At 37.3% G+C, this 24,124-nt stretch overlaps 1 protein-coding gene across 1 annotated transcript in view; it reads right to left on the bottom strand.

The window, feature by feature from the left end:
* The window catches only part of FLT3 (fms related receptor tyrosine kinase 3), an 89,481-nt gene extending 67,048 nt beyond the window's left edge, over positions 1-22,433 (bottom strand). Inside the window, exons 1-4 of the mRNA XM_044668967.1 lie at positions 22,362-22,433; positions 12,289-12,587; positions 11,737-11,846; positions 1,635-1,753 (exon numbers count right to left, since the gene is read on the bottom strand). Of these exons, the coding sequence (XP_044524902.1) occupies positions 1,635-1,753; positions 11,737-11,846; positions 12,289-12,587; positions 22,362-22,433 (600 nt within the window). The remainder of the gene's footprint in view (positions 1-1,634; positions 1,754-11,736; positions 11,847-12,288; positions 12,588-22,361) is intronic.
* Positions 22,434-24,124: the final 1,691 nt, after the last annotated feature.

Below are 24,124 nucleotides of genomic sequence, written 5' to 3'. Positions count from 1 at the left end.
GAGAGAGAGAGAGAGAGAGAGAGAGAGAGAGAGAGAGAGAGAGAGAGAGAGAGAGAGAGAGAGAGAGAGAGAGAGAGAGAATAGAGTAAAGTTAACATAAGTATTAAAAGTTAAAGCAAGGAGGGCAGCTAGGTGGCTCAGTGGATAACGAGGAGGTCCTTGGTTCAAACCTGGCTTCAAACACTTCCTAGCTCTGTGACCAGGGAAAGTCACTTAACCCATATTGCCTAACCTTTATGGCTCTTCTGATTTGGGGCTGATATTTACTATCAATTTTAAGACAGAAAGCAAAGATTTTTTAAAATGTATTTTATTATTACTTCATTTAATGTTGGTAATGTCTTACTGTGTGTTTACTTAATCAATTAAACTGAATTATACATATGTATTATAAGAAAACCATGTTATATATGGGGTGAGAAGGTGTTCATTTATATCTGTGGTATTAGCCATCCATAGTAAGTCTTGGAATATATCCCACACATTTATAGAGGCCCTCATAAAACTATATACATACAAGACATATACATGATAGAGGGAAGTCACTAGCAGTAGGAAGGATAGAGAAAGTTGTCCTGCAGAAGGTGAAATTTGAATTGAGTATTGAAGGAAGCCAAGAAAGTAAAGACGCTAAAGTGAGGAAGGAGAGTATTCTAAGGTTGGAGAAATAGTGAAAGTGCATGGAAGAGAGAGATGGAATATTATGTATGAGGAAAGCTAGCAGGCCAGGGTCTGCTAGATTATATAGTTATTGGAGGGGAGTAAAGTGTAAGAAGATTGGAAAGGTAGGAAGGGACCAGCTTGCGAAGGACTTTAAATGCTAAACAAAGGAGTGTATATTTGATTCCAGAGGGAAAAGACGCCTCTGTAGTTTACTGGTCACAGGGATGACAGAATCAGTCCCAGGATTTAGGAAAATCATTTTGGTAACTGAGTGGAGAATAGATTAGAATAAGGAGAGATTTGAGGCAAGGCAACCAGTTAGAGAGCTCTTGTAACAGTCCAGGCAAGAGGTCATGAAGGCTTGCTCTAAGATGGTTGGGTAAGAGAAGAGACCAGAGATGAGATATTGTGAGGGCAGAAACAAAAAGACTTAACGACAGATTTGCATTATGTGACATGAGTACAAGTGAGGAATTGAGGATGACATCAAGGTTTCAAGCCTCAGTGATTAGAAGAGGAGTGGTGTCCTCAACAGTAATAGGAAAACTGATCAGGAGGGGAAGGTTTGAAGAGAAAGATTAGTTCTATTTTGGATATGTGGAGTTTGAGATACCTCTAGAATTTCCTATTCAAGAGCTGGAAGGAATCTTAGATATAATTTAATTCAACTTTTTTTACAGATGAGGCAACTAAGGCTTAGATAGATGGGGTTAGGTGATTTGTATAAGGCTGAACAGGTAGTAATGTCAGGGATGAGATTTTAAACCATATCCTCTTGTACAAAAGTAGTTCTCTTACCACTGTCCCATGCGGACATACTTAACCACAAATACACAAAGGTATTAGTTCTAGGTATTTGTAAAGTCTATTCGACCTCTTCAAAGGCTTTTGGAGCTGAACAAAGCCTAAGCCTAGACTCTGGAATAATGTCTTCTATTGTCTGGTTTAAAAAACTATTAATATTATTTTACCATAGATGTTGATGATGTCCTTATTGATGAATCACTGATCTTGTTTTCAATTAACGTACACCTTATTAGAGGTGGTTCTTGGCTTTCAATAAATCCAAATGCCATTGCTGAAATTACAACTGCAAAACAAAATCAAAATAATTACAATGATATCTATAGCCTCAAAAAATGTTGCCTATGATGTGATAAAATCAAAGAAAACACAGGGAAATGGTCATATTAAAGTCTATGAATTCAGAATAATTCTGAAGGAATTAGGTTAAAAAAAAGATAAATCCTTTGTATCTTCAGCATGATTTTCACAGTTATGGTATTAAAACAAGTTCCAGTAGCCTCCTTATTTGGACAAGATGAGTGAATAATTTCTCAATATTCAAATTCTTGAGGCTAATATTAGTATAATGTTAGAACTGGAAAGGACTCTAGATATCAAGTTCAATCTCTCTCTCTGTCTCTCTCTCTGTATCTCTCTATTTCTCTCTCTGTCTTTCTTTATCTCTCTGTCTCTCTTTGTGTCTCTCCCTCAACAGGTTTTATAGGTTTGTTTTGAGATTGGATTTCTCAATCTTGCCCAGTTTGGAAGTGTGGTGACCACTCACAGACTCAGTCCTACTACTGATTAACATAAAACCTTTGACCTACTCCCTTTCTAACGTGGACCAGTTTGCTCCTCTTTAAGCATATGTTGCTATTGAAAGCTATTCTTATGTTTCTTTTAGAGGCAATGGGTAACCAGAAGGGAATTAAATGCAAGTTGATAAAGGAGACAAAAGGAATACATATAGTGCAAAAATATTTTATAATTATAGATATCATTATATATAAAGGAAGAGGGATAGTGGTATAGGTTAGATTTGGCCCCTGAGTCCTAGGTTCAAGTATTGTTTCTGGTACATACAGTCTGTATGACCCTGGGCAAGTCATTTAACCTTTCATTGGCAATAAGCCATTGTCTGATTTTATAAATTATTTGACCAAATAAAAACCAGGGATACCATATTTCAAGAAACCATAAAAGAAAACTGCCAAGACCTATTAGAACTAGAAGGTAAGGAGAAACAAGGATATTCACTGTCATTGCTTTTATTTTATATAAAGTTAGAAATGCTAGATGAAGCAACAAAACAGGAAAAAGAAATTGAGGGAAGAAGCATAAAGATGAAACAAAATTATCACTTCTTGCAGATGATTTGTTATCTACTCAGAGAACCTTGGAGATTCAAATATAAAATAATTAAAACAATAACTTCATCAAAGTAGCAGGATATAAAATAAATTACATAAATCATTAATCTTTATATCAATAAAATCTAGTAGGCAGAAATAGAGAGAAATTCCATGCAAAATAACTACAGGATGTATAAACTTCTTCAAAGGCCATCTATTAAGATTCATACAGGAGTTATATGCATACAACTATAAGATACTTCTAACAGAAATAAAAATTATTCCAACTAATTTGAGAATTATTAATTGCTTATGGTGGGGCCATGCCAATATAATAAAAATAATTCTACCTAAATTCATTTACTTGATCAAAGCCATACCAATAAATTTCCAAAAGGTTACTTTATAAAGCTAGAAAAATAATAACAAAATTCATCTATTCTAGAGAAACAAAGGTCAAAAATCTCAAGGAAAATAAATGTTTAAATGGGAAGGAAGATGATTAGCAAAAGCAGATCTTGAATTATACTACAAAGCAGTAATCTTTTTAACTTTTTGATAATGGCTACAAAATAGAAAAGCTGGTCAATAGAATAGATTAGGTATACAACATTCAGAAGTAAATTAAAATAATAGCATGGTATTTAGTGAACCTAAGAACCCTAACTACAAGGTTAAGGACTCACTATTTGACAAAAACGGCTAGGGAAACTGGAAAATAATCTGACAGAAATTAGAATTAGGTCAAGATACAGTAGCTCTATTTGTTGCAGTAAAGAATTGGAAACAAAGTAAATACAAAACAATTAGGTAATAATTGAAAGAAATATATAGTATATGAATATAATAGAATATTCTTGTACTATAAAAAATTATGAAAGGGGTGGATTTGAAGAAATAAGGGGAGATTTGTACCAGCTGACATAGAATAAAATAAGCAGGACTAGGAGAATTATTTATGCAATGACTACAACATTATAAAGAAAAATAATTTTGAGAGATGTAAGAAACTTAAATTTGATCAATGAAATGACCAGCCATGACCAATAATGGTCCTACTTACTGAAAGAGAGGTGATGATCTTAGAATGAGACATATTTTCAGATATGGCCAATATGTGAATTTATTTTGCTTGACTATGTTTATTTGTTTAAAGGGTTTTATTTTTCCTTCCCTCCATCCCTATTTGAGGAGAAAAGATAAGGCAGAGGGTAGAGGTTAGCAATTATATTGTAAAAAAAAAAAGAAATTAAAAAAGTTAATTAAAGTACTTTTTAAATGTACAGAAGCAAATGAAAGAACTGAAGGAAAAAGATGAGCAAGAATAGTTTTTTTGTACTGTTATTTGATAGAGTACTAGAAAAATAGCCAGTAGAAATAAGAATAAAGAAATTAAAGACCAAAACATGGGTAAATCAGATGCAAAATTAACCATGTTTATTCATAACATAATGTTTTACTTAAAAAAAAACAGATTCTTCAAGGAAACTAATTGAAACAATTACTGGCTTTAGTTGGGTGTGAGCACCAGCATCTCTAAATAGCAATAATAATAAAATCAAAGATGAAATGATTATCTCATTCAAAGTAACTACAAAAATATATAAAATATCTGGGAATCAATCTGGCACACTTGAAGCATAAGAGATTTATGTAAATACAATTATAAAATCTTTTTAAAAGAAATAATGAAGTGCTCATGGGTAGGACATATCAACATTATAAAAATTATAATACCACTTAAAATAATTTTTATATTTGGAAAGTAACATATATAATTTATGTATTTAGTACCTTAACCATCAAAGGAGATGTTTTATAAAACTAGACTAGAATAAACTAGACAAAATAATAACAAAATTTATTTGGAGGACCAAAAGGTCTTGTCTCAAGAAAAATAATTTTAAAAATAGGAGTGAAGAGGTTCTTCTTCTAGACCACAAGTTATATTGCAAAGTAATAATGGTAAAAACTATTTAGTATTGATTAAATAAAGAAAAGTAAGTCAGTTGAACAGATTAGAAGAATCAGAAATAATTGAAAGTAACAACCCATGCTTAACAAATTCAATAACATATTAGAGAAGGATCTTCCTATTCCATGAGAGCTGAGAGGAAAATCAGAAAGCAATTTGGTAAAAATTAAGACTTAAACTTCTTACATCTTACAACATATGTAAGAATTAAGCTCAATATGGATATATGACATACTACTAGACATTACATTATAAAAAATAAGAAAACAATATTCATAGTTTGGCGAGAGCAAGTTCTTCATCAAATTCTATGGTGAAGAGATGATCACAGGAGAGAAAACAAATAATTATTATTACATTAAGTTGAAAAGACTTTCCATTAATAAAATCAATGCAAGTAAGTTAAAAAGAGATGTCAATTATGAAGAAATTTTTGCATTAAAATTTCATGATAAGGCTCTGATATCCAACGTATATAGGGAACTAAAATAAATAAAAAAGACTAAGAATGATTCTCCAGTGAATTAGTGGTCAAAATGATGGAGATGAGCAATGTGGGTAGTAAGGGGCCATAATAGAAATAGAACCCTCATACTCTGAAATCTTGTTTTACTCATCAGTTAGCACTAGTTAAACATAAACTGCAAGATCTGTAGTTTCAGCACTAGTCAAACATAATTTGCAGAATCTGTATTATCATTAATCACCTGTATGTTCTGCACTGGGCCATCAGGTTTTTTGCCTGCTCTGCATTATTAATTACTCATATTGTTCCATATTTACTTTAGTTCTGAAATGTGAAGCATTATTAATTACCTATAGTGGTCATTTACTGAAGGATAGTGAGAGGTCTTCCATATTGACAAATGATGCCAGGTAGGGCCATGGGGAAACATGGGACATGTTCACTAAGGGTTCTAGCACTCCAGAAGGATCCCCCAAACCTGGGCGTGCTCTGGGGTGTCCCCAAATTCACCTAAGACATGTCAAAAACCACACTCCCACCTGAATTTGACCATGCTGGTTTTCCAGGGTTTTCAGGAAAGGCAGAGATTTCCCTGGAATGGGAAACAACAAGCCCCCAGACCCTAATAAATATGCAAACCTTGCTATGGAGTTGCCCAGGAGTTCACACCTGGGGAGCTGCTACTCCACACCAGGAGCTGCTATCCTACCAGCTGCAGGGCAGCTACTCTACTAGCCCCAGGGCTAACCCATCATCCTAAAGCCATCTGATTAGCTCCCAGGATATTCCATCAGCTACTATTACACTACCTTAAGAACCTCTTCTTCAAATAAAATTCTTTCTCACTTCTGGATTGAAAGGATTTTGAACCTCCCATTCTTGGAGTAAGACTCTGCTACAAATTTGGGTGTGCTTCTCCCACAACAAAAGGATATGAAATGTTCTCAAAAAAAGGCAACATATTAATAATCATTTGAAAGAATGCATGAATTCCTAAAAATAATAAAATGCAAATTTAAAAATTCAGACCACCTTAAACCCAGAAAATTTATAGAAATGGAAAAAGTTGGAAGTAGTCAATACTGAAAGGGATTGAGAGAAAAGAAGCTCATTAATATACTGCTGATGGATCTGTGAAGTGATCCAATCATTTTGGAAAGCAATTCTGAATTATGTTAAGAAAGTGACTAAATGTCCATATACTTTGGACTGGATATCCCACTGGTAGACATGTACTATTCCAAAGAGGTCAAAGACAAAAAATTGCCATATACACCAAAATATTTATAGCTTCCTTTCTCTGATAACAAAAATAAAGTAGTTGCCCCAAAGATGAGAAACAGCTAAACAAACTGGAACATAAATATAATGTAACAGTATTGTCATAAGAAATTATGAATTCAGGGAAGATCAGGAAAGCTTATATGAACTGATAGTCTGAAATAAGAAGAACCAAGAAAATACAATGACTGCAACAATGTACTTTAAACAGAAATAAGAAGAAACTGAGCATTGCATAATTATAATGAACAATCTTGGTTATATATGGAGAAGATGAGAAAATATACCTCCTTTCTCCTTCTTTGCAGACTAGGTGGGATATTGGTATGAAAAAAATGCTCATAACATCAGACTTCTTTGATGTACTGCTTAATTTTGCAAAGTTATTTTCTTCCTACTCTCACTTTTAAAATGTTGGTTACGAAGGACAGCTTACTGAGCAAGGAAGGAGAATAAATATACTTGGAAATTAGAGTGATATCAATCAAAATATATTTTTAAAATTTACTTCCTAGTATTGTCCCTAATAACGTTCCCCATCACACATAAATCAATGGTGATTATCAAAACTACAGCAGGGTGAAAAGATACCAGTTTAAAGCTGAAATGATCTTATTTTCCTTCACAAATTAAACAGCCCTAAATTCCAATAAAAATAGTAGGTAACATATTAGTCACCATATTCTAATCTCTAAATGAAAAAAAGAGAGAACTAGGATGACTAACACAAGACTATATCAAATACCTGACAACCCATTCTCTCTTCATTGTTAACCCCAGTTGCAGGTACTATCATTAGCAGGCACCTACTTAGAGGAAGAGGAGAGTTTGGTAAAAGAACTAACCAAGAACTATTCTGTAATTTAAGCCCTCACACATCATTCTTATAGCTGCCATCTCAAGTTATAAAAATATTATTTTTATACTTTATGTGCTTTCTTTTATTCACAAAGAACTTTCCTCCCAAGGAATTCAACAAACTTTATAGATATTATCTGATCAAGGAGTAAGATGCCAGAAGATAACTCCAAGGAATAAGATACTACCAAAAAAAGGAAGCTGGTATGCAACAAAGTTTTTTTTTTTTTAAACCCTTAACTTCTGTGTATTGGCTCCTTGGTGGAAGAATGGTAAGGGTGGGCAATGGGGGTCATGTGACTTGCCCAGGGTCACACAGCTGGGAAGTGTCTGAGGCCAGATTTGAACCTAGGACCTCCTGTCTCTAGGTCTGACTCTCAATCCACTGAGCTACCCAGCTGCCCCTGCAACAAAGTTTTGTATCAGAGGAGAGAGAAAAATCAGAAGAATATTGCTCATGACTCTAGAGTTTTATTCATTATGCATCTGCATCAACTCCTACAGCAAAATAACCTCATTTAGACAAGCACAAATTAAATAGTAAAGTTCCTGAGGACATAATCAAATCAACATCTTGTTATAATCAAGTTGAAATACAATCTCTCTCCATAAATGTAAAAGCATCATATTTTTAGTTTTATTCAAACATTTTATAGGAACCAGTAGATCTAGGCAGAATGGTATTGTGGAGAGAGTTGGCTATAAAGCCAGGAAGATCTTGCTTTAAATCCTGCTTTTGACACAGGTTCTATGACTGTGGCCAAGCCACTTAATCCTTAAGTGCTTTAATAAGCTCTCTAAGACTGTAAGACTTTTCTGAGAAGGTGCCAAACTGTATTGATAGAAAGAATTTCCTCATCTGAGGGTTACATATACCAACAAAATCACAAATCTTCTCCCTTTTCCATATATATTATATGTGGGTGCATGCATTCACCAAAATAGAGATATAGATATAGATATCCTGTCAAAGGAGCCTAGAGAAATAATTTCCCTGGGAGGCATGTTGGCAAGGTTACAGAAATAGACTACTTGGTGATTGAAAGGACAAAATAAAAGATACTTCTTTTTGTTAAATTGAATAATTCCTCAACTTAGACTATTAAATAGTTCCACTAGCCACAAATGAATACACATTGGACTGTCCCCTTTCATAATTTTTGTATTTAGTTTGGATTTGTTCTGTATGTATTTATTCTTTACAGACTTAGGGTCATATAATCTTCCTTGTCATATTATAGGCTCCTTGATAGTAGAGTCTGTTTCATTTTTTGGCCTTTGTATCCTTAGTGACTAACACATTATTAGTTCCAAATAATGCTTGTTGATTGATTTGCTAGAGAGACCAGAATGAATAACACATCTAGTTAAATTGGTTACAGTATAAGAAATGGCTGAGAGGACTGACTATAATGCAAGTTTTGGGATTTCTCCTGCAAATGATTCCTAACTTGTTCAGGATGAAACTTAAGGTTATATTTTCTCCCTGATTTATTGTGGATAGGCTAATTTCTACAAAACAGTTGAAAGAGTGGGTCTAAAAACCACCACTATTAGTAGATGCTCAAGAAAGTGAACAGAATCCATTACCTTCCAAGGAGAGCTAACTGAATATATAAAAGAAAAAGGAACTTTTTAGCCAGAGAGCTCCATCCAATTGATTACTTACTAAATAAAGCTTGGATGGAAGCTGGGTGGAATTTCTTCTAGGCAACCACAAGTTCTATGGTTGGAAAGGTTTTTCTCTTATTCAAATGTATCTTTTGTGTTGGAATCTATAAGCATTGGTATTTTGGATTGAAGACAAGGTAATATCTACCCAGCAACTAAACTAGACACTAGAAAAATAGGCTTGGCAGGTAAAACTAATCTTCAGTATCCTATAGCCACATGATGGTGAACCTATGGCACATGTGCCAAAGATGGCACACAGAGACCTCTCTGAGGGCACACATGCTGTCCCTAGCAAAATTAGTTACTAGAAAGGCAGAGGGATTCCAGCAGAGGTGCTCCCTTCCCCCTCTCCACTGCACCTCTTTGCCCCTTTATGCTTACTCTCTCTCCTGAATGGAGTGCTCAGGACACTCTCCTCCCTTCCTCCCTCCCCTGTCTGGAAGAGAGTGGGACACTTGATCCTTGGGTGGGGTGGAGCATGGAGCTACAGCAGTCTAGGGAGTGGAGCACATAATCTGGTGGGGCCTGGCACAGCACATGGTCTTTAAAAGATCATCACTGCCATAGCCTCTCTAGGCTGCTTAATTTTCCTTCCCTCTCCTCAACTATCACTTTAGAAATCTACTTTTTATTGCCAGAATTCTCATTCATCATCATGAAAACATGTTTTAGGAACTGACTTCATACCCATGTACGAAGACAGGTCCTGCTTGCATATAAAAATTGGGATATATGTAATATAAAGTAATTGGTTAGATTGATACTCTTGTCTTCTAAAATAAATAAAAATATCCTTGGACTAGATGATTAGAGATAACATCCAACTTGAACTTTTATGGTTTCCCATTTTACAGTTGAGGAGACAGAGGCAGAGATTATGTGACTTGATCAGAGTCACACAACTAATAAGTATCTAAGAATGGATTTGGACTCATTTTTTCTTTGTAGAAGTAAAACATATATTAATTTATTCAAAGAAAACTTTCCATAAATGGCTAATTCTCAAGTATTCTTAATAGATTCCAAATGTTTTTATGCATTGGTCAAGTCATATTACTCCCTAGATTAAAGCCTTTTAGTAGCTCACCACTATCTAGTTACTCAATCCTACTATTGTAGAAAGAGAATTAGAAGGCTTAGGTTTGAGACCTGGCTCTGCCATGTACTACTTTGGGTGACTTTAAGCACATTTTAATTTTTCTGAGCCTCAGGTTCTTCATTTACAAAACAAGGATCTAAATGATCTAGATTCCTTCTAGCTCGTCAAGTAAAAAATGAATTTTTTTGCCTGGCGATAAAATTTGGCTACAATTTACCTAATAGCTTTATGTACTTATTTTCCCAATATGCAATTATTGAAATTCTTCTCCTTCAAGACCTCAACTCAAGATCAAATATCATACTCCTCCATGCTTTTTTTTCTGATTGCTCACATTCCAAGACCAGAACTCAGAAGTGATTCTTCTTTCCTTAAATCACTCAGTTCATTATTAATACTTAATTATTTTTCTAACTTAAATCTTTGTGAATATCTCACTCCCCTTCCTAACTAGATTTTAAGAGCTTTGAGGATAAGAGCTACTATTTTAAATCCCTGATATGCCCATAAAAGTTGGCATGCAGTAGTAGTAGTAGTAGTAGTAATCACTTGTTCTGGAGCTATGGTTTCATTGATGTGGCTAAATTCCAGTGTGGAAATTCTATACATCTATGCAAAAGAGCAATTCATCTCTGGTAGGTTTTTGTTTGTTTGAAAGACAATTTCCTAATGCATTAAGAAGTTAAGAGACTTTTCCATGGTCACACAATTAATATGAGTCAGGGGCAGGACTGGAACCAGTGCTTTCTGACAACAAATCTAGTACCCTTTCCACTAATCATGATTGAGTTGATTTTCAGAGCAAAGCAGGACCCTTATCCACATTACCTCCTAATCACTTGACATTTATTGAATTGAATCCAGATGTTCTGAAAGAATTAATTCATCCCACTCCTAAGAAGCATTTTAATTTAGCAGATTTTTATTAAATAGGGGTGGAAGGTGCTTAAAGCAGGGTTAGTCAGTAACTCTCTTCCTTTTCTAGCATTTCAACCTGAGTTAATTAGGTTGGGAGTGGAATGGGAAAGGATTTGGGTAGATTTTCAGAGTTTTCTTGGGGGGATGTGACAAAAACAAAGATATTGTTTTTTTGTTTTGGAAATACGAACTTCGGGGTCCCTAAAGAACCCTTTATCTAAAACCTGTGTTTTAAAGCTGAAAAGGATTTTGGAGATGTCTAGTCCTACCTCCTCATTTTACACATGAGGAAACCGAAGTCCAGAAAAATAAAGAGACTTACAGTCAGATAGTAGACAATTAAAAACCAAGTCCTCTAACTCCACCTTGCTCAAGTCAAATTACTGAGATTAAAAGAAATAATAATTCAATATTTAAACAATAATTGAATATTTTGTATTTGTAATTAAACAAAGCGTTTTCACTGCCTGGTAATTTTTTTAAATCTTTTTTTTTTTTTTTTGAGGAATTTTTTTGTCGAGGGCGAAAGAGTACCGAGAGCACGTTTTCCACCACAGTACTATTACCAAAACCATCAGGGAGAGATGGATGCCCTTCGCAGCTCCCGCTTGTACTCTCCCAAGTAGTCCACAGCGAGACCGTCCGCTGCCAGTTTACCCTCGACCTCGGAGTCCGATTCCTCTCACCAGACCCAGGACGCCAAACTCCCGCGGCCACACAGTGCCCCCAGGCGGGTATGGACCCGGGAGAGAGGGGAGTTTCTCAGGGGACTGGCTGGGAGCGGGGGGAGGGACGGTTAAACGGGACTACACTTGAAGAAGAGATGGCCGAGAATCATAGTACGCCTCTTTGGGATGGAGGAAAGAGCAGGAAGCATATGTTCCAGAGGAAGGAATTGGAGTGAACGAAAGGATAAAGCGAGAAATGGAGAAAAAGTTCGAGGCGATTGGAGGGGGAAGGAGAAGGCCGGATGAGGAGGGTCAGATGAAAAAGAGGAGGGGCAAGGAAGACGCCTGAAAATCAGGGAAGAAAGGAAGGCAAAGGAGTGGGGTAGAACGATTGAAAGAGAGCGTAAAATGGAGCTGGACATAGAATGCGCTTGGGATTTGGGGAGGCAGGAGTGAGAGAAAAGAGAGCTCGCAGCAGTGGAGTGAAGGAAGGAGGGAGAGCAAAGGAAAGAGGTTGGGAGCGTGGCTCTGCTAGGGGAGGTCCTTACCGAGCAGCCGTAGCTGGCCGCGGCCGCCTTGGAGCCAGAACACCAGCATGGCCTCCCGTGCCACAGGGGTCCCCCAGGCCGGCGGCTGCGGGCTCGGAGCCCGCAGATCCGTCCCCAGTCTGGCGCGCCAAGCGCTGCAGGTGGCTCTTAAGGCTGCGCGTCACCAACCACAAATTCCCTCGTAACTGCTGCAAAGTAGATGAGCGGGGGGTGAGGGGTGGAGGGGGAAACCCTGCTATGGGGTTGCTCCTTGTAATGACCGCGTGCAGAGCCCAGAGGCTGGTCCAGGAGGGATATAGCTGGAGTAGGGAGTTGAAAATACTTTGCTAGGGGAAGTGTCGGACCTGCCCCGCCGAGCCCCAAGAGCAAAGAAAGTGGCGCTGGCATAAGAAGCCTGTGGGCGCGGCTTTAAAGTTCGTATATATATACAGTATCCCAGATGTGCCTCCTAACAACTCGATGGCAGGTATTGTTTATCCCCATTTTAGAAATGAGGAAAACGAGGCTCACAAAGGCAAAGGCAAACTTGTCGATAGTCATACAGATAATGTGAGAGGCAGAATTTGAACCTAGATCTTTCTGTTCTCTGATCCATCACTGTACATTACACTACTATTTCTGGTTTCTCTGTGAAGGAGCTGTTACTCTGGTGGGATTTGAAGAGTGAATATGTAGCCTTCCACAATGAATCAAGTGATGGATTTGAAGTCAGGAAACCTACTTCTAAATAGTGCCTTGGATACTTACTAGCTCTGTGATCATAAACATCATATCCTAATACTCAGTTTCCTTACCTTTAAAATACTTATATTTTTTACCCAAAGAGTTGAAGTAAAGCTAAAATGAAATAATATATGTAAAACCACTTTTCAGAGTTTAAAATACCATGTAAATAGCTATTGCTACTGAAATTATCCAGGATTATCAATTGAGTCCTGGGCAGGGTGAATTTGAAAAGGGATTGAGGTGGAACTCCTCCAAAAAAAGTCCAACTTCCTCCTTTTGCAGATATGAAAACTCGGGCTGAGGGAGCTGAAGCAATTTGCACAAAGTTACACAGATAATAAATTTCCCATGGAGGATTCAAATGCATTTCCTCTGACTTCAGACCCTATGATCTTTCTACAGTTTCTACCATCCCGCTTCTGAACTTCTGGGAAGAATAGCACCTAAGGCATGCAGCCAAATACAATCAGAAAGGAAGATCTTTGCCCCTTCCCTAAAAAATCAAAATCATGAACTACATACATTCTAAAGTAAATTAGAAATTATGGTTAGGTTATTTATGCGCTGCTGAGGAATCAGAAAATTGAATTGAATGTGAATTTCTAATTTGTTGGAAAGTTCAAGACAAATGGTGCAGCAGATAAATGTGATATAATTCCGATTCCTACTGATGCAGTTGTAAAAGTAAAAAAAAAAAAAAATCATTAAGTACTTACTATTTGCAGATCATTGCTTTAAGTGTCGAGTAAGATTAAAAAAACAAAAACAGATAAAATTCATTCCTTACCCATGTGGAGTTTCAAGTCAAGTAGAACAAACCTCTTCCAGTCTCAGTTGCTTATTTATGAAGTTAGTTGTTAATGGTATCATTGGATCACAGACTGAGAAACTGAAGATTATCTTAAAAGCCATTAGTCCAAGCCCTTTGTTTTAGAGATAAACAAATTGAAAAAGTATCATCCCCAAGGTTACACAAGTAGTGAGTGGAAGAACCAGGATTTCAATGTGGAGCCTCTGACTCTGCATCTAAAGCATCTTCCATGATCCATGGAAGTCCTTTCTGGCTAAAAAAAATCCAATTTTTAAAATTATATTTTTCTCATATAACATGATAGTTGATATTCTAATTTAATTTGTATATTTTTCAGCTGTTCAATAAGTATAAAAATTAAAAATGGAAATTTTATAAATATTTGATTATTAGCTCATAGAAGCATAAAATCTGAGATAGACAAAATCTGAAGACACTTAGTCCAACTTATACCTAAGCAGAAATACTCTTACAAATGGTCACCTAAACTGTTCATAAAGTCTTCCAGTGATGGGGAGCTTGCTACCTCCAGAGAAAAGCTCCAGACTTGGAGAACAAAATTCATTCTACTTCTGGATACTTCTGATTTTCCTTAAATTGAGCTCGGATCTCCTTCTGCCCTTAGTTCTTCCATCATCCAACATGACACCCCTTCAAATACTTGAAGACAGCTGTCATGTCCCCATAAGTCTTTTCTCAGTTCCTTAAACTGATCCTTGCATGGCATGATTTCAAGTCACCTTTGCCTCCTGGACATGCTACAGATTGTCAACATCCTTTCTAAAATATAGCACACCAAACTGAACAAAATACTCCAGATTTGATCTTACTGGGACAGAGGACAAAAGAAATATAACATTCCTTGTTCTAGATTCTATGGTTTTGTTAATGTGGCCTATAATTAGAGTAACTTTTGACTGCCATTTCACATTGTTGCCTCATTGAGCAAGTATACCACTAAAGCTAGTTAGTTTAAATTTAAATAGTTGTAAATCATTTAAATTGTTGGGAAGCCAAATATTTCCTTTCTGGTATTTTTGAAGGTAGTAATAGCATTTGGGGTTCTCTTTCTCTGTGTGTGAGCATGTGTGCATAAATTTGTATGTATATATTTATAATCTACTCTTGTAGCCTCAAGAAAATGGAAATTAAATTAGGTACCTAAGGTTGTAAAATGGATGAGTAGTATATGAATGTACTGTAAGAAATTATGAATATGTGGAAGTCAGAGAGACATGGGCAGAATTATGGGAGAAATATGGGCAGAATTATGGGAACTGATACAGGGAAAAGAGAACAAAATCAAAAGAACAATATGCACAATGACAACAGTAATGTACATTTTTAAAAAACACTAAAAGGAAGCTTAAGTCAGGAAATATGATGACCTATATTGGTTCCAGAGGATAGATAATGTAATACTCCTCCTTCCTATCAGTAGTGGGAAGTGAGACTGTGGGTAGTAAATATGAGGTATGATTACAGAGTTGGTCATTACATCAAACAATTTACTTTAACCATTTTACTCCCCCCCTCCTTAAGCTGACAAGCAATTCCACTGGGTTATACATGTATTATTGTTCAAAACCTAGGGATGAAATTTTAGCATCTTGGGAGCTCAGGCCTTTGAGAGAAATAAAAGTTCTGGTGGGGGGGTGCAGCTGGGCAACTCAGTGGATTGAGAGCCAGACCTAGAGATGGGAGGTCCTAGGTTCAAATCTGACCTCAGACACTTCCCAGCTGTGTGACCCTGGGCAAGTCACTTAACCCCCATTGCAGGGGTCGGCAATATATGGCTCTTAAGCCATATCTGGCTCTTTTGAGGGCCAGATATGACTCTTTCTGCAGGAGCCATAAAGTTAATTTTTTTTTCAGGCGCTGCTACAGGAGCGCGCACTGTGAGCACTGTACAACTCTCACAAAATTACATTTTTAAAAATGTGGTGTTTATGGCTCTCACGGCCAAAAAGATTGCCGACCCCTGCCCCATTGCCTAGCCCTTACCACTCTTCTGCCTTGGAACCAATACACAGTATTGATTCCAAAATGGAAAGTAAGGGTTTTAAAAAAAATTATTTTTGAGTAGAGAAGCAAAAGCATTTCCAAGAAAGAATAGCCTTCTAGCAGAGATTGAGGGACAGGATTCCTTCTCAAATTTGACTTTCCTCAAATGCCCCTACCATCACCCTACCTTCTTAATTAGAATGACCTGAAAGGCTGTGGAGAACTTTTAGGCATAAGGGAGCATTTTCTCTTCCTCAGCCCAGTTTGTCTTCATAAGTTTCCTAAAGTGGCTTTTTCCATTTCAGTGAAGGTCCTTATCACCACAAGTCTTGTTTATTGGAATAGCCTGCTGAGGGGTCTGCCTGCCTCAAGTCTCTACCGCTCTAGTCCATCCAATGGATTTTCATTTTTTCCAAGAGCAAATATAAAATGCTTTGTTTATTATTTGAAGTCCTTCATAACTTTCATAACCCTTCCTACCTTTCCAGGCTTTTAATTCCTTACTCCCAACATATATTCTTTGATTCAGTGACACTGAACTCCTGACTGTTGCATGAACAAGACACTTCATATCTTGACTGTTGGACTTTTCCTCTGGATGCCTGGAACACTCTCCCTCTTCTCCTCCAACTACTGACCTCTCTGACTTCCTTTAAGTACTATCTAAAATCCAACCTTCTATAGAAAACTTTCCCCAACCTCTCTTAATTTTAGTGCTTTTAATTATTTCCTGTTTATCTTATGTATAGCTTGCTTTCTATATATTTGTTTGCATGTTGTCTCTCCCTTTCAGTTGTAAGTTCCTTGAAGGCAGGAACTGTCTTTTGCCTCTTTTTTGTATCTCTAGAACTTAGCACAGTGCTTGGTCCCTAATAGGTGCTTAATAAATGTTTATTGATTATTGATCAATTCATTTTCCTTAAGAAGGAGACTTACCATACTTTCAGATTGATCTTTCTGCCCAACCCCAAGCTTCTGGGGCTGAGGAAAGTGTGAAGAGCCAATTAAGGCTATACTTCAAAGGAAAGGCAAGGATGGGGTGGGGAGGGGTGGCCTAAGGCATCCCTAGAAAGGTATGTCCCTCCAACAGGGATAGAAACTCATTCTCTTTTTCTTTACCTTGTCCCTCCAGGCCCTCAGTGTTTGATCTGACAATGAGGAGTACAGATGTAACATAGCTAATTAGTAGCTTTGCAAAAACTTTTTAAGTTCCAAAGAAGCTTGAATGTTAGGTAAGGACTAGGTAATGGGGGTTAAGTGACTTGCCCAGGGTCACACAGCTGGGAAGTGTCTGAGGCCAGATTTGAACCTAGGACCTCCTGTCTCTAGGCCTGGTTCTCAATCCACTGAGCCACCCAGCTGCTCCCCTGATTAAACTTTTTTTTTTTAAACCCTTAATTTCGGTGTATTGTCTCATAGGTGGAAGAGTGGTAAGGGTGGGCAATGGGAGTCAAGTGACTTGCCCAGGGTCACACAGCTGGGAAGTATCTGAGGCCAGGTTTGAACCTAGGACCTCCTGTCTCTAGGCCTGACTTTCACTCCACTGAGCTACCCAGCTGCCCTCCTGATTATACTTTTTTTTTTTTTTAACCCTTGTACTTCGGTGTATTGTCTCATAGGTGGAAGATTGGTAAGGGTGGGCAATGGGGGTCAAGTGACTTGCCCAGGGTCACACAGCTGGGAAGTGGCTGAGGCCGGGTTTGAACCTAGGACCTCCTGTCTCTAGGCCTGACTCTCACTCCACTGAGCTACCCAGCTGCCCCCCTGATTATACTTTTGATAAATCAAGCTACTGAATTTTGTTCTATTAATTCTCTAATGAGTGCTGATTTTCTTAAGCCTTTCATTACTTTTTTTCAAGTAGGAATAAATCATTTGTCTTAAACCCTATTCGTCTTTGTACACTGATTCTCTCTTTTACTTTCTCCATTTGGAGCAAATCCTAGACCAGAGCCAAGGGTAGAATTAGCCCTGGAGTGGGGTAGGGGGAGTAGGGGTGGCAATGAGCCAATGAGAGTAAGAATGGTAAACCTACATGCACTATGGACAAGTTTGGCTCCTTCACATCTAACACCAGGTAAATCACTTGATAAAGGATAGAGAGTGAAGTAGGCCCTAACCCCCTAGGTCAGTGATGATCATCCTTTTAGAGATGGAGTGCCGGGCCCTGCCTCCACCCCCCAGATGGAGTGCCCTGCTGGCCTCCACCAGAGTCCTTCTGCTGTGTGCCCCCCACCCCATGCTGGATGTGCTCATCCTCCCTTACCCCACACAGAGGAAAGAGGAAGCACTTCCATTAGCCTGCTGGGCAGAGGGGTGGGTGAGGTGAGGAATGTGTAGAGAAGGGGAGGGGAGTGGTCCAAGTGCTCTGCTCTCCTCCAGCTCTGCCATCTGTGAGCCTCCCACCTTACCCACTGTGCTTTCCCATTGGGTCACAGCTGAGAGAATAGAGGGGACAGAGTTGCTTGATAAGAGGGCCAGCATCTGGTACCAGGACTAGGCCACTTTCTCTACCACAGTGAATAAGCCTCTGCTTCTGCCTTAAGAACCTCTAGAAACAATGAGGATGTTCCTTCACCCCAAGAACCTGCTCCTACCTCCATTGTCCTCTCATACAACCCTTGTCCCAAGATCAATCCAGCAAAAAGCCAAGCCTGTTACCTTCTATGGGTTTCTCAGCTTCCCATTAAATATCTCACTCAGACATATTTTGTTCCTCTTGGGCAATTGTCCACTTTGTGGGGCAAAGTCCCATTACCTTCTCTCTAGTCATTGCTCTGATCCTATACTGATCATGAATAAAGCTTACAGAATCAGATGGATTTTGAATCTTCAAAGAAACTCAGATGGTTAGGGAAGAATCTGTGGAACTATACTCATGAACTATTTAATAGATCATATTTTTCCATGAGCCTCAAGAACTAGCATTATTTGTCTTAGGCTTCTTTCAGAGGCTAAAAGAGTGTTCCTCATAGAGAAGATGCTAAATACATTCTGACAGTAAACAAAATATACCAAAAAAGCTGGTTTTACAAAGGCAATAACTTCTTACAAGAGAAGGAATGGAATAATTTCTGGAATAGGAAGGCAGGAGGAAGAAATGAAGAAGGGAGTATCAGATTAGAGGTTTAAAAAAGCAGACAAGAAGAATGAGGAGCCTCAAAAACACCTAGAAAAAAAAGCTGTTCTTTTTTCATGCTGATTTGATTAAAAATCTTATTGGTCCTATCAAGATTCTGTTCTGTCTGGGATCTTAGCAGAAAAGAATTTGGGTTTATTACCTATGAACAGATTATTCGACATCACATTCTCTTATGTCTCTTTCCCAAGCCTAACATATATTCTTTTTGGCAGAATAAAGAGCAAACAAAAAGAAATGAAATATTTTGTTAAAACATAGCTAAAAAAATCAAGTTTTGAAGGATAATTTTTTAAGATGAGGGCCAAGAAATGAAAAAGACAGTGAGGCCATATTAGACTTGAATAGGGAGATTTGAGATTATCTTGGTTGAAATAGCAGTAGCATTGTTCCCTATCTCCCTTCCTGAGGAGTAAAGTCTAAACATAACTCCTATAATATCTGTAATTAGAAATAGTTGATCATGCATGTAAGGTGGGTTTTAAAATATTTATTATTGACTGCATTGAAGATAGAATTTAAGTTAATCAATCAGTTTCACAGATATCTCCCTGAATATTTTTCATGTAATTTTTTAGTTATGAAAATAATAAATTAAATGATGACAAAAGAAAGAATAAAATTTGAAATAAAACCAGAGAATCCAAAAAGAAACGAATAGGTAGTATTTGCTTTGTTCATCAGTATATTGAACTCTCAATGTGAAAATTCTATCCATTCCCCAGTGGAAGTGACAAACTTCATCTGATAACTTTTACCTCTGGTCATGCAGCTATTATGGAAGGGAGGCAATATGGAGATAAGTACAGTAGAACAGAACACCCTGGAGTCAGAGGTTCTGAGTTTATATCTTAGTTCAATGTATCCATTGTATCTGGGCAGTCCTTTGCCCTCTTCTGCTTGAAAAACTATTTGCAAAGGATAGCCTATCTTCTGTCAACTAATGGAAATAGGATTTGTTTGTAGTTTCCTATGACTTTGTTTTTATCTGGGTGTCATGTATTAGGTTGAACACTTTTATTTTAAAAGAGAAAATTGTTGTTAAGAATTATTGTTGTAGGGGTAGTCCATATAGGGGTGCAATGACTGAGGCAGAAGCCTTTTCTAATAACCCTTGGTTCATTTCCCTTTTTTATACTCCCTTGGAGGGGCTGTCCTGACCTGGTGGGCAACGGGCCCCCTCATCCCTAGTGGAATGTTTGAGGTTTAGCTATTTTCAATCCAGACTTTTTCCAGACTCAGAAAAACATGAAAGCAAATCACATCCAATGTAATTATATATGACAAGAGACTGGGTTCTTATATTAGGGTTTACTGATGGGTTTTAGGAGGTTCATGATTTTAAAAATATTTTGATAACTGTACGTCAGCACAGTACAATTGATTTATTTTATAATTCCATGTATTCCATTACATGCACTTAAAACATCATTCTGAGAAGAAATCCATAAGCTTCACCAGACTACCAAAGGGTTCCATGACACAAAAAATGGTTAAGAACCTCTGGTCTAGACATACCCTCTGGAAGCACCTGAGCTTGTGGCAAATGGTATAGGTAGGTTGCAAAAGGCCTAACAGTGCTATGATGCTGACCCAAGCAGATTTTAGTGTTGGAATGCCTTCCTCTGGAGGCAATTTGAGGTAAATCAAAGGTCTCTTTTTGACTCCATTTCTCCATTACTATGAAATGCACAGTTGAGGGAACAGTTCCCCTTAAAAGATGTAACTGGGATAATTTTTTTCTATACTTCTTCCACATTCCACAATTAATTTAAAAGGGGGCTTGTAATCTTAATCCACTACCTCATGCTTGAAAGATAGTAACATTCTGATTGTGGGACTTACTTCCTGCTCTCTGTTATTGTTGTAATGTTTCACTTCACAGGATTTGCATGACAGGTGATGTATTATCTAAACTTTGTCATTTTGGCAAAACACAGGATTTATGTGCCCACGTGGGTCCAGTTGAATATGGTTGTACCTAGTTATTCTAAAGTTATTTACAGGAATAGCCAGTATGTCAAGGAAAGTACTGCTATAGTCCAGAAAATTCCCTAGTCTTTTGGGAATCAGGTTGTCATTGCTCTAAAGATGTCTTGTTTTCCTGCTTAGTATTTCCACCTTGTCTTTTCTTGAACAAGTCACACACACACACACACACACACACACACACACACACACACACACATGCACACACACACCCTTCATATGTTACCAGCTATGCATGAAAATTTCCAGGTTATATTCTTCCACATTTTTAATCCTTTCTGTGACATCATAAGCTGAAAACTGATCATACGTGTCTGAATGGGACCCTTGACTTCCCTGTATAATATCTGGCTTTCTTTAGTTTACTAATGTGGCTCAGACCCCTGAGTTGACAGTTCTAAAAGTCCCAACCATTGAACTAGTGGGAGCTTGGTTTAACAATGCACCAAATTTTGAGAGCATCTTTTTTCAACTCTTTTTCTGCCATGGTTTAAAGACTATCATGTAGAATCTTCCTGTTGATGTATGTCTCTGATAATATGTAGGTCCTGTTTTACCTTGTCCTACTTAAAGGCATCAATATTTGCCTCAACATTGGGAATCTCTGTGTCTTTCTAGTTTAGGAAGTGTCAGCTTCTGCCCCCTATTTGAAGAAAGGGGCAGGATACTGCCCCGATACCTTTTCCTATTGTCCTTGTCTCTCCCTTTATGTTTCCTTGAGAATCTTTAGTTAAGCCACATGGCCTTTCCTTAAATGTGACAAATAATAGGACTTTTTTTCCTTCTGCATTAGCTGGCTTTTATAATTCTTAGCAAAAACTTCTTTACGTTCTAGTCACCAAACATAATAACTAATTAGAGCAAAATAGAACTTTAAAGGTTTTCTTCCAACAAGATGTTTCTCTCCCATGTATTTAGAACACATCAGATTATCTGGATAGATAGAATTTTGGTCAGTGATCCTCCATTCATCAAGTGAGGCATGAAACCAACAGACTTTCACTCAGGAAAGATATTTGTCTCATGTCCAAAAAATCCAATTGGATGAAAAATTATCAATGGGTGGTGGGGTTCTTCAAAGGTTCCAGCTTACCTATGGTATGATGCCTTTACATCAAGTCTCAGAATATTGCAAGTTTTCCTCATTAAAATGGTTCATCCTAACAATCCATGCCAAATGGATGAAAATGGTTATTGCCTAAAATCTGACATGTAGTTAGTTGTGCAGTCAAATGAGTTAGTAGATAAATACTTATCTCTTGGATGAATTTTGGAGATGGACTATGAGATGAGCCTAAAATTAAACAGGAGGAAAAGACTGGACTGAATTTCATTTCAGAAATTGTGCAATTCTTTTTTTAATGAACCCAAATTGCTCCCTGACTGTAACTTCTCTTCTCTCACTCTTGCTCTTACACTGACACAAAACTCATCTTTTTGGTGCCAGTATTCTGCTGGTGATTTTTCATTATCCATTGTTTAATTTTTAATGCCCTTCATAACCTGGCTCCAACCTGCTATTACAACTTTATTACAATTTATTCCTATTCCTGTACTCATCAGTCTATTACTCACACATGACACTCTATCTTCCTACTCTCTATCTGTGCTAATTGTCCTCCATACCTATATAATAGGTACTTTGCTACACATGCCCAAAGGCCTAGGATATACCCTACTTCTTGGAGAAGACTTTTGCCTTTCTCTACCACATGAAAGTAGCTCTTTTCCCTTGGCTACTTCTCCGAATAGACTGTTTTTTAAAACTATGTAGCTGGAACAGTGACTCTTCCTACCTGCCCCTCCACACACACACAATTTCATCCTTTATCCAAAAAGGGCAAAAGTTCTGTTCATCCTCAGCACAGGAACTGTGAACTGAACTGGTGAATGGAAAAGTGCTACCTTTTCTCACTCTCCTTTTTTATCCTATGGCCTGAGAAATGAACTTTGAGTTTTGTTTTAGTCTGTTTTGTTTTCCTTTTTCATTCTAAGTGCAGGTGAGAGAATCCCACTGGATCTGAATTCCCACCATGGAAACTTTAAAGGCAAAATTCAAGGCTGGATATTCCTTCCAGGTCAGCAAGGAAGTCCTGAGAAGCCAACTTCCTAGATCAAACACATTTAGTCTTTGGACTTGGAACTAGGTGGAACAGAGCTAAACTATGAATATGATCTTCTTCTTCCAGAGACTGAGGTGGACAAGGGAGAGATTATGTCTAAATGTTAGGGGGATGTTTGTATTGTTATTCTTGCTATAACCTTTGACATAAATATTCTTTTGTTAAAACTAATCTGGTTGCTGAGTGGTTAAATGGAATAGAGGTACAGAGAATCCATAAAACTGAGGGAACACCATCAATGGAGGCTAGAGCCAATAACAAAGAGACTGGATACCCTCCCCAAACTCCCTTAAAATACCAAAACACTCTGAGTTATAAGTAAAATGTAACATACATGACCTTCAGGCATTGGGGGTCAGAATAGTCTCTATTATACCTGGAATACACTCTTTCTTCATCTCTACCTTTTAGAATCCATTTTCAAAACTCTGCTTGAGTGCTACATGTTACATGAATGCTTCCCTCATCATCCAACTGCTGGTAATCTCCTTCTATTTACCATTTTTAGCTTGTATATATTGTGTATATATTTATGTACTTGTTATTTCCCTGATAGAATGTAAACTCCTTGAAGGTAAGAACTACTTCATTTTTTTTCTTTGTTTTTCCCAGCACACTGCTTGGCACAAAGTAAAAGAGCTCAGAAAATACTCATTGATAGATTGTTAGATTTTTAAAATTGATAACTACAATCCAAAAGTATAATCTCCAAAGAATCAAAATTAGAATGACTCAAAGAACAATGGAGAAATATATGGTAAGCATAAATAGGCTATAAAAGAAGTGGCAGAAAGGATGTCAGCACATTACTAATCTGTGGTTTTTATCAGCATAGGAACTCCCTCCATTAGAACAAATCACAACCTATATATAATATAGGAGGTGTAATAAATGAAAATAAAATTATTAAATACAATCTTAATTTTAAAAAGAGATTGTGGTCGCTGTCTATAAAATTAACTCTCAAGTCATGAGTCTGTTAGTAGCTCTTAACAATTAAGTTTTTTGTTGTTTTTTTTTTAAACCCTTGTACTTCAGTGTATT

This window comes from Gracilinanus agilis, chromosome 3 (assembly GCF_016433145.1).
Source record: "Gracilinanus agilis isolate LMUSP501 chromosome 3, AgileGrace, whole genome shotgun sequence".
Taxonomy (NCBI): Eukaryota; Metazoa; Chordata; class Mammalia; order Didelphimorphia; family Didelphidae; genus Gracilinanus; species Gracilinanus agilis.
Note: the sequence above shows the minus strand (reverse complement) of the source record. Positions and strands in the feature narration are given on the sequence as shown.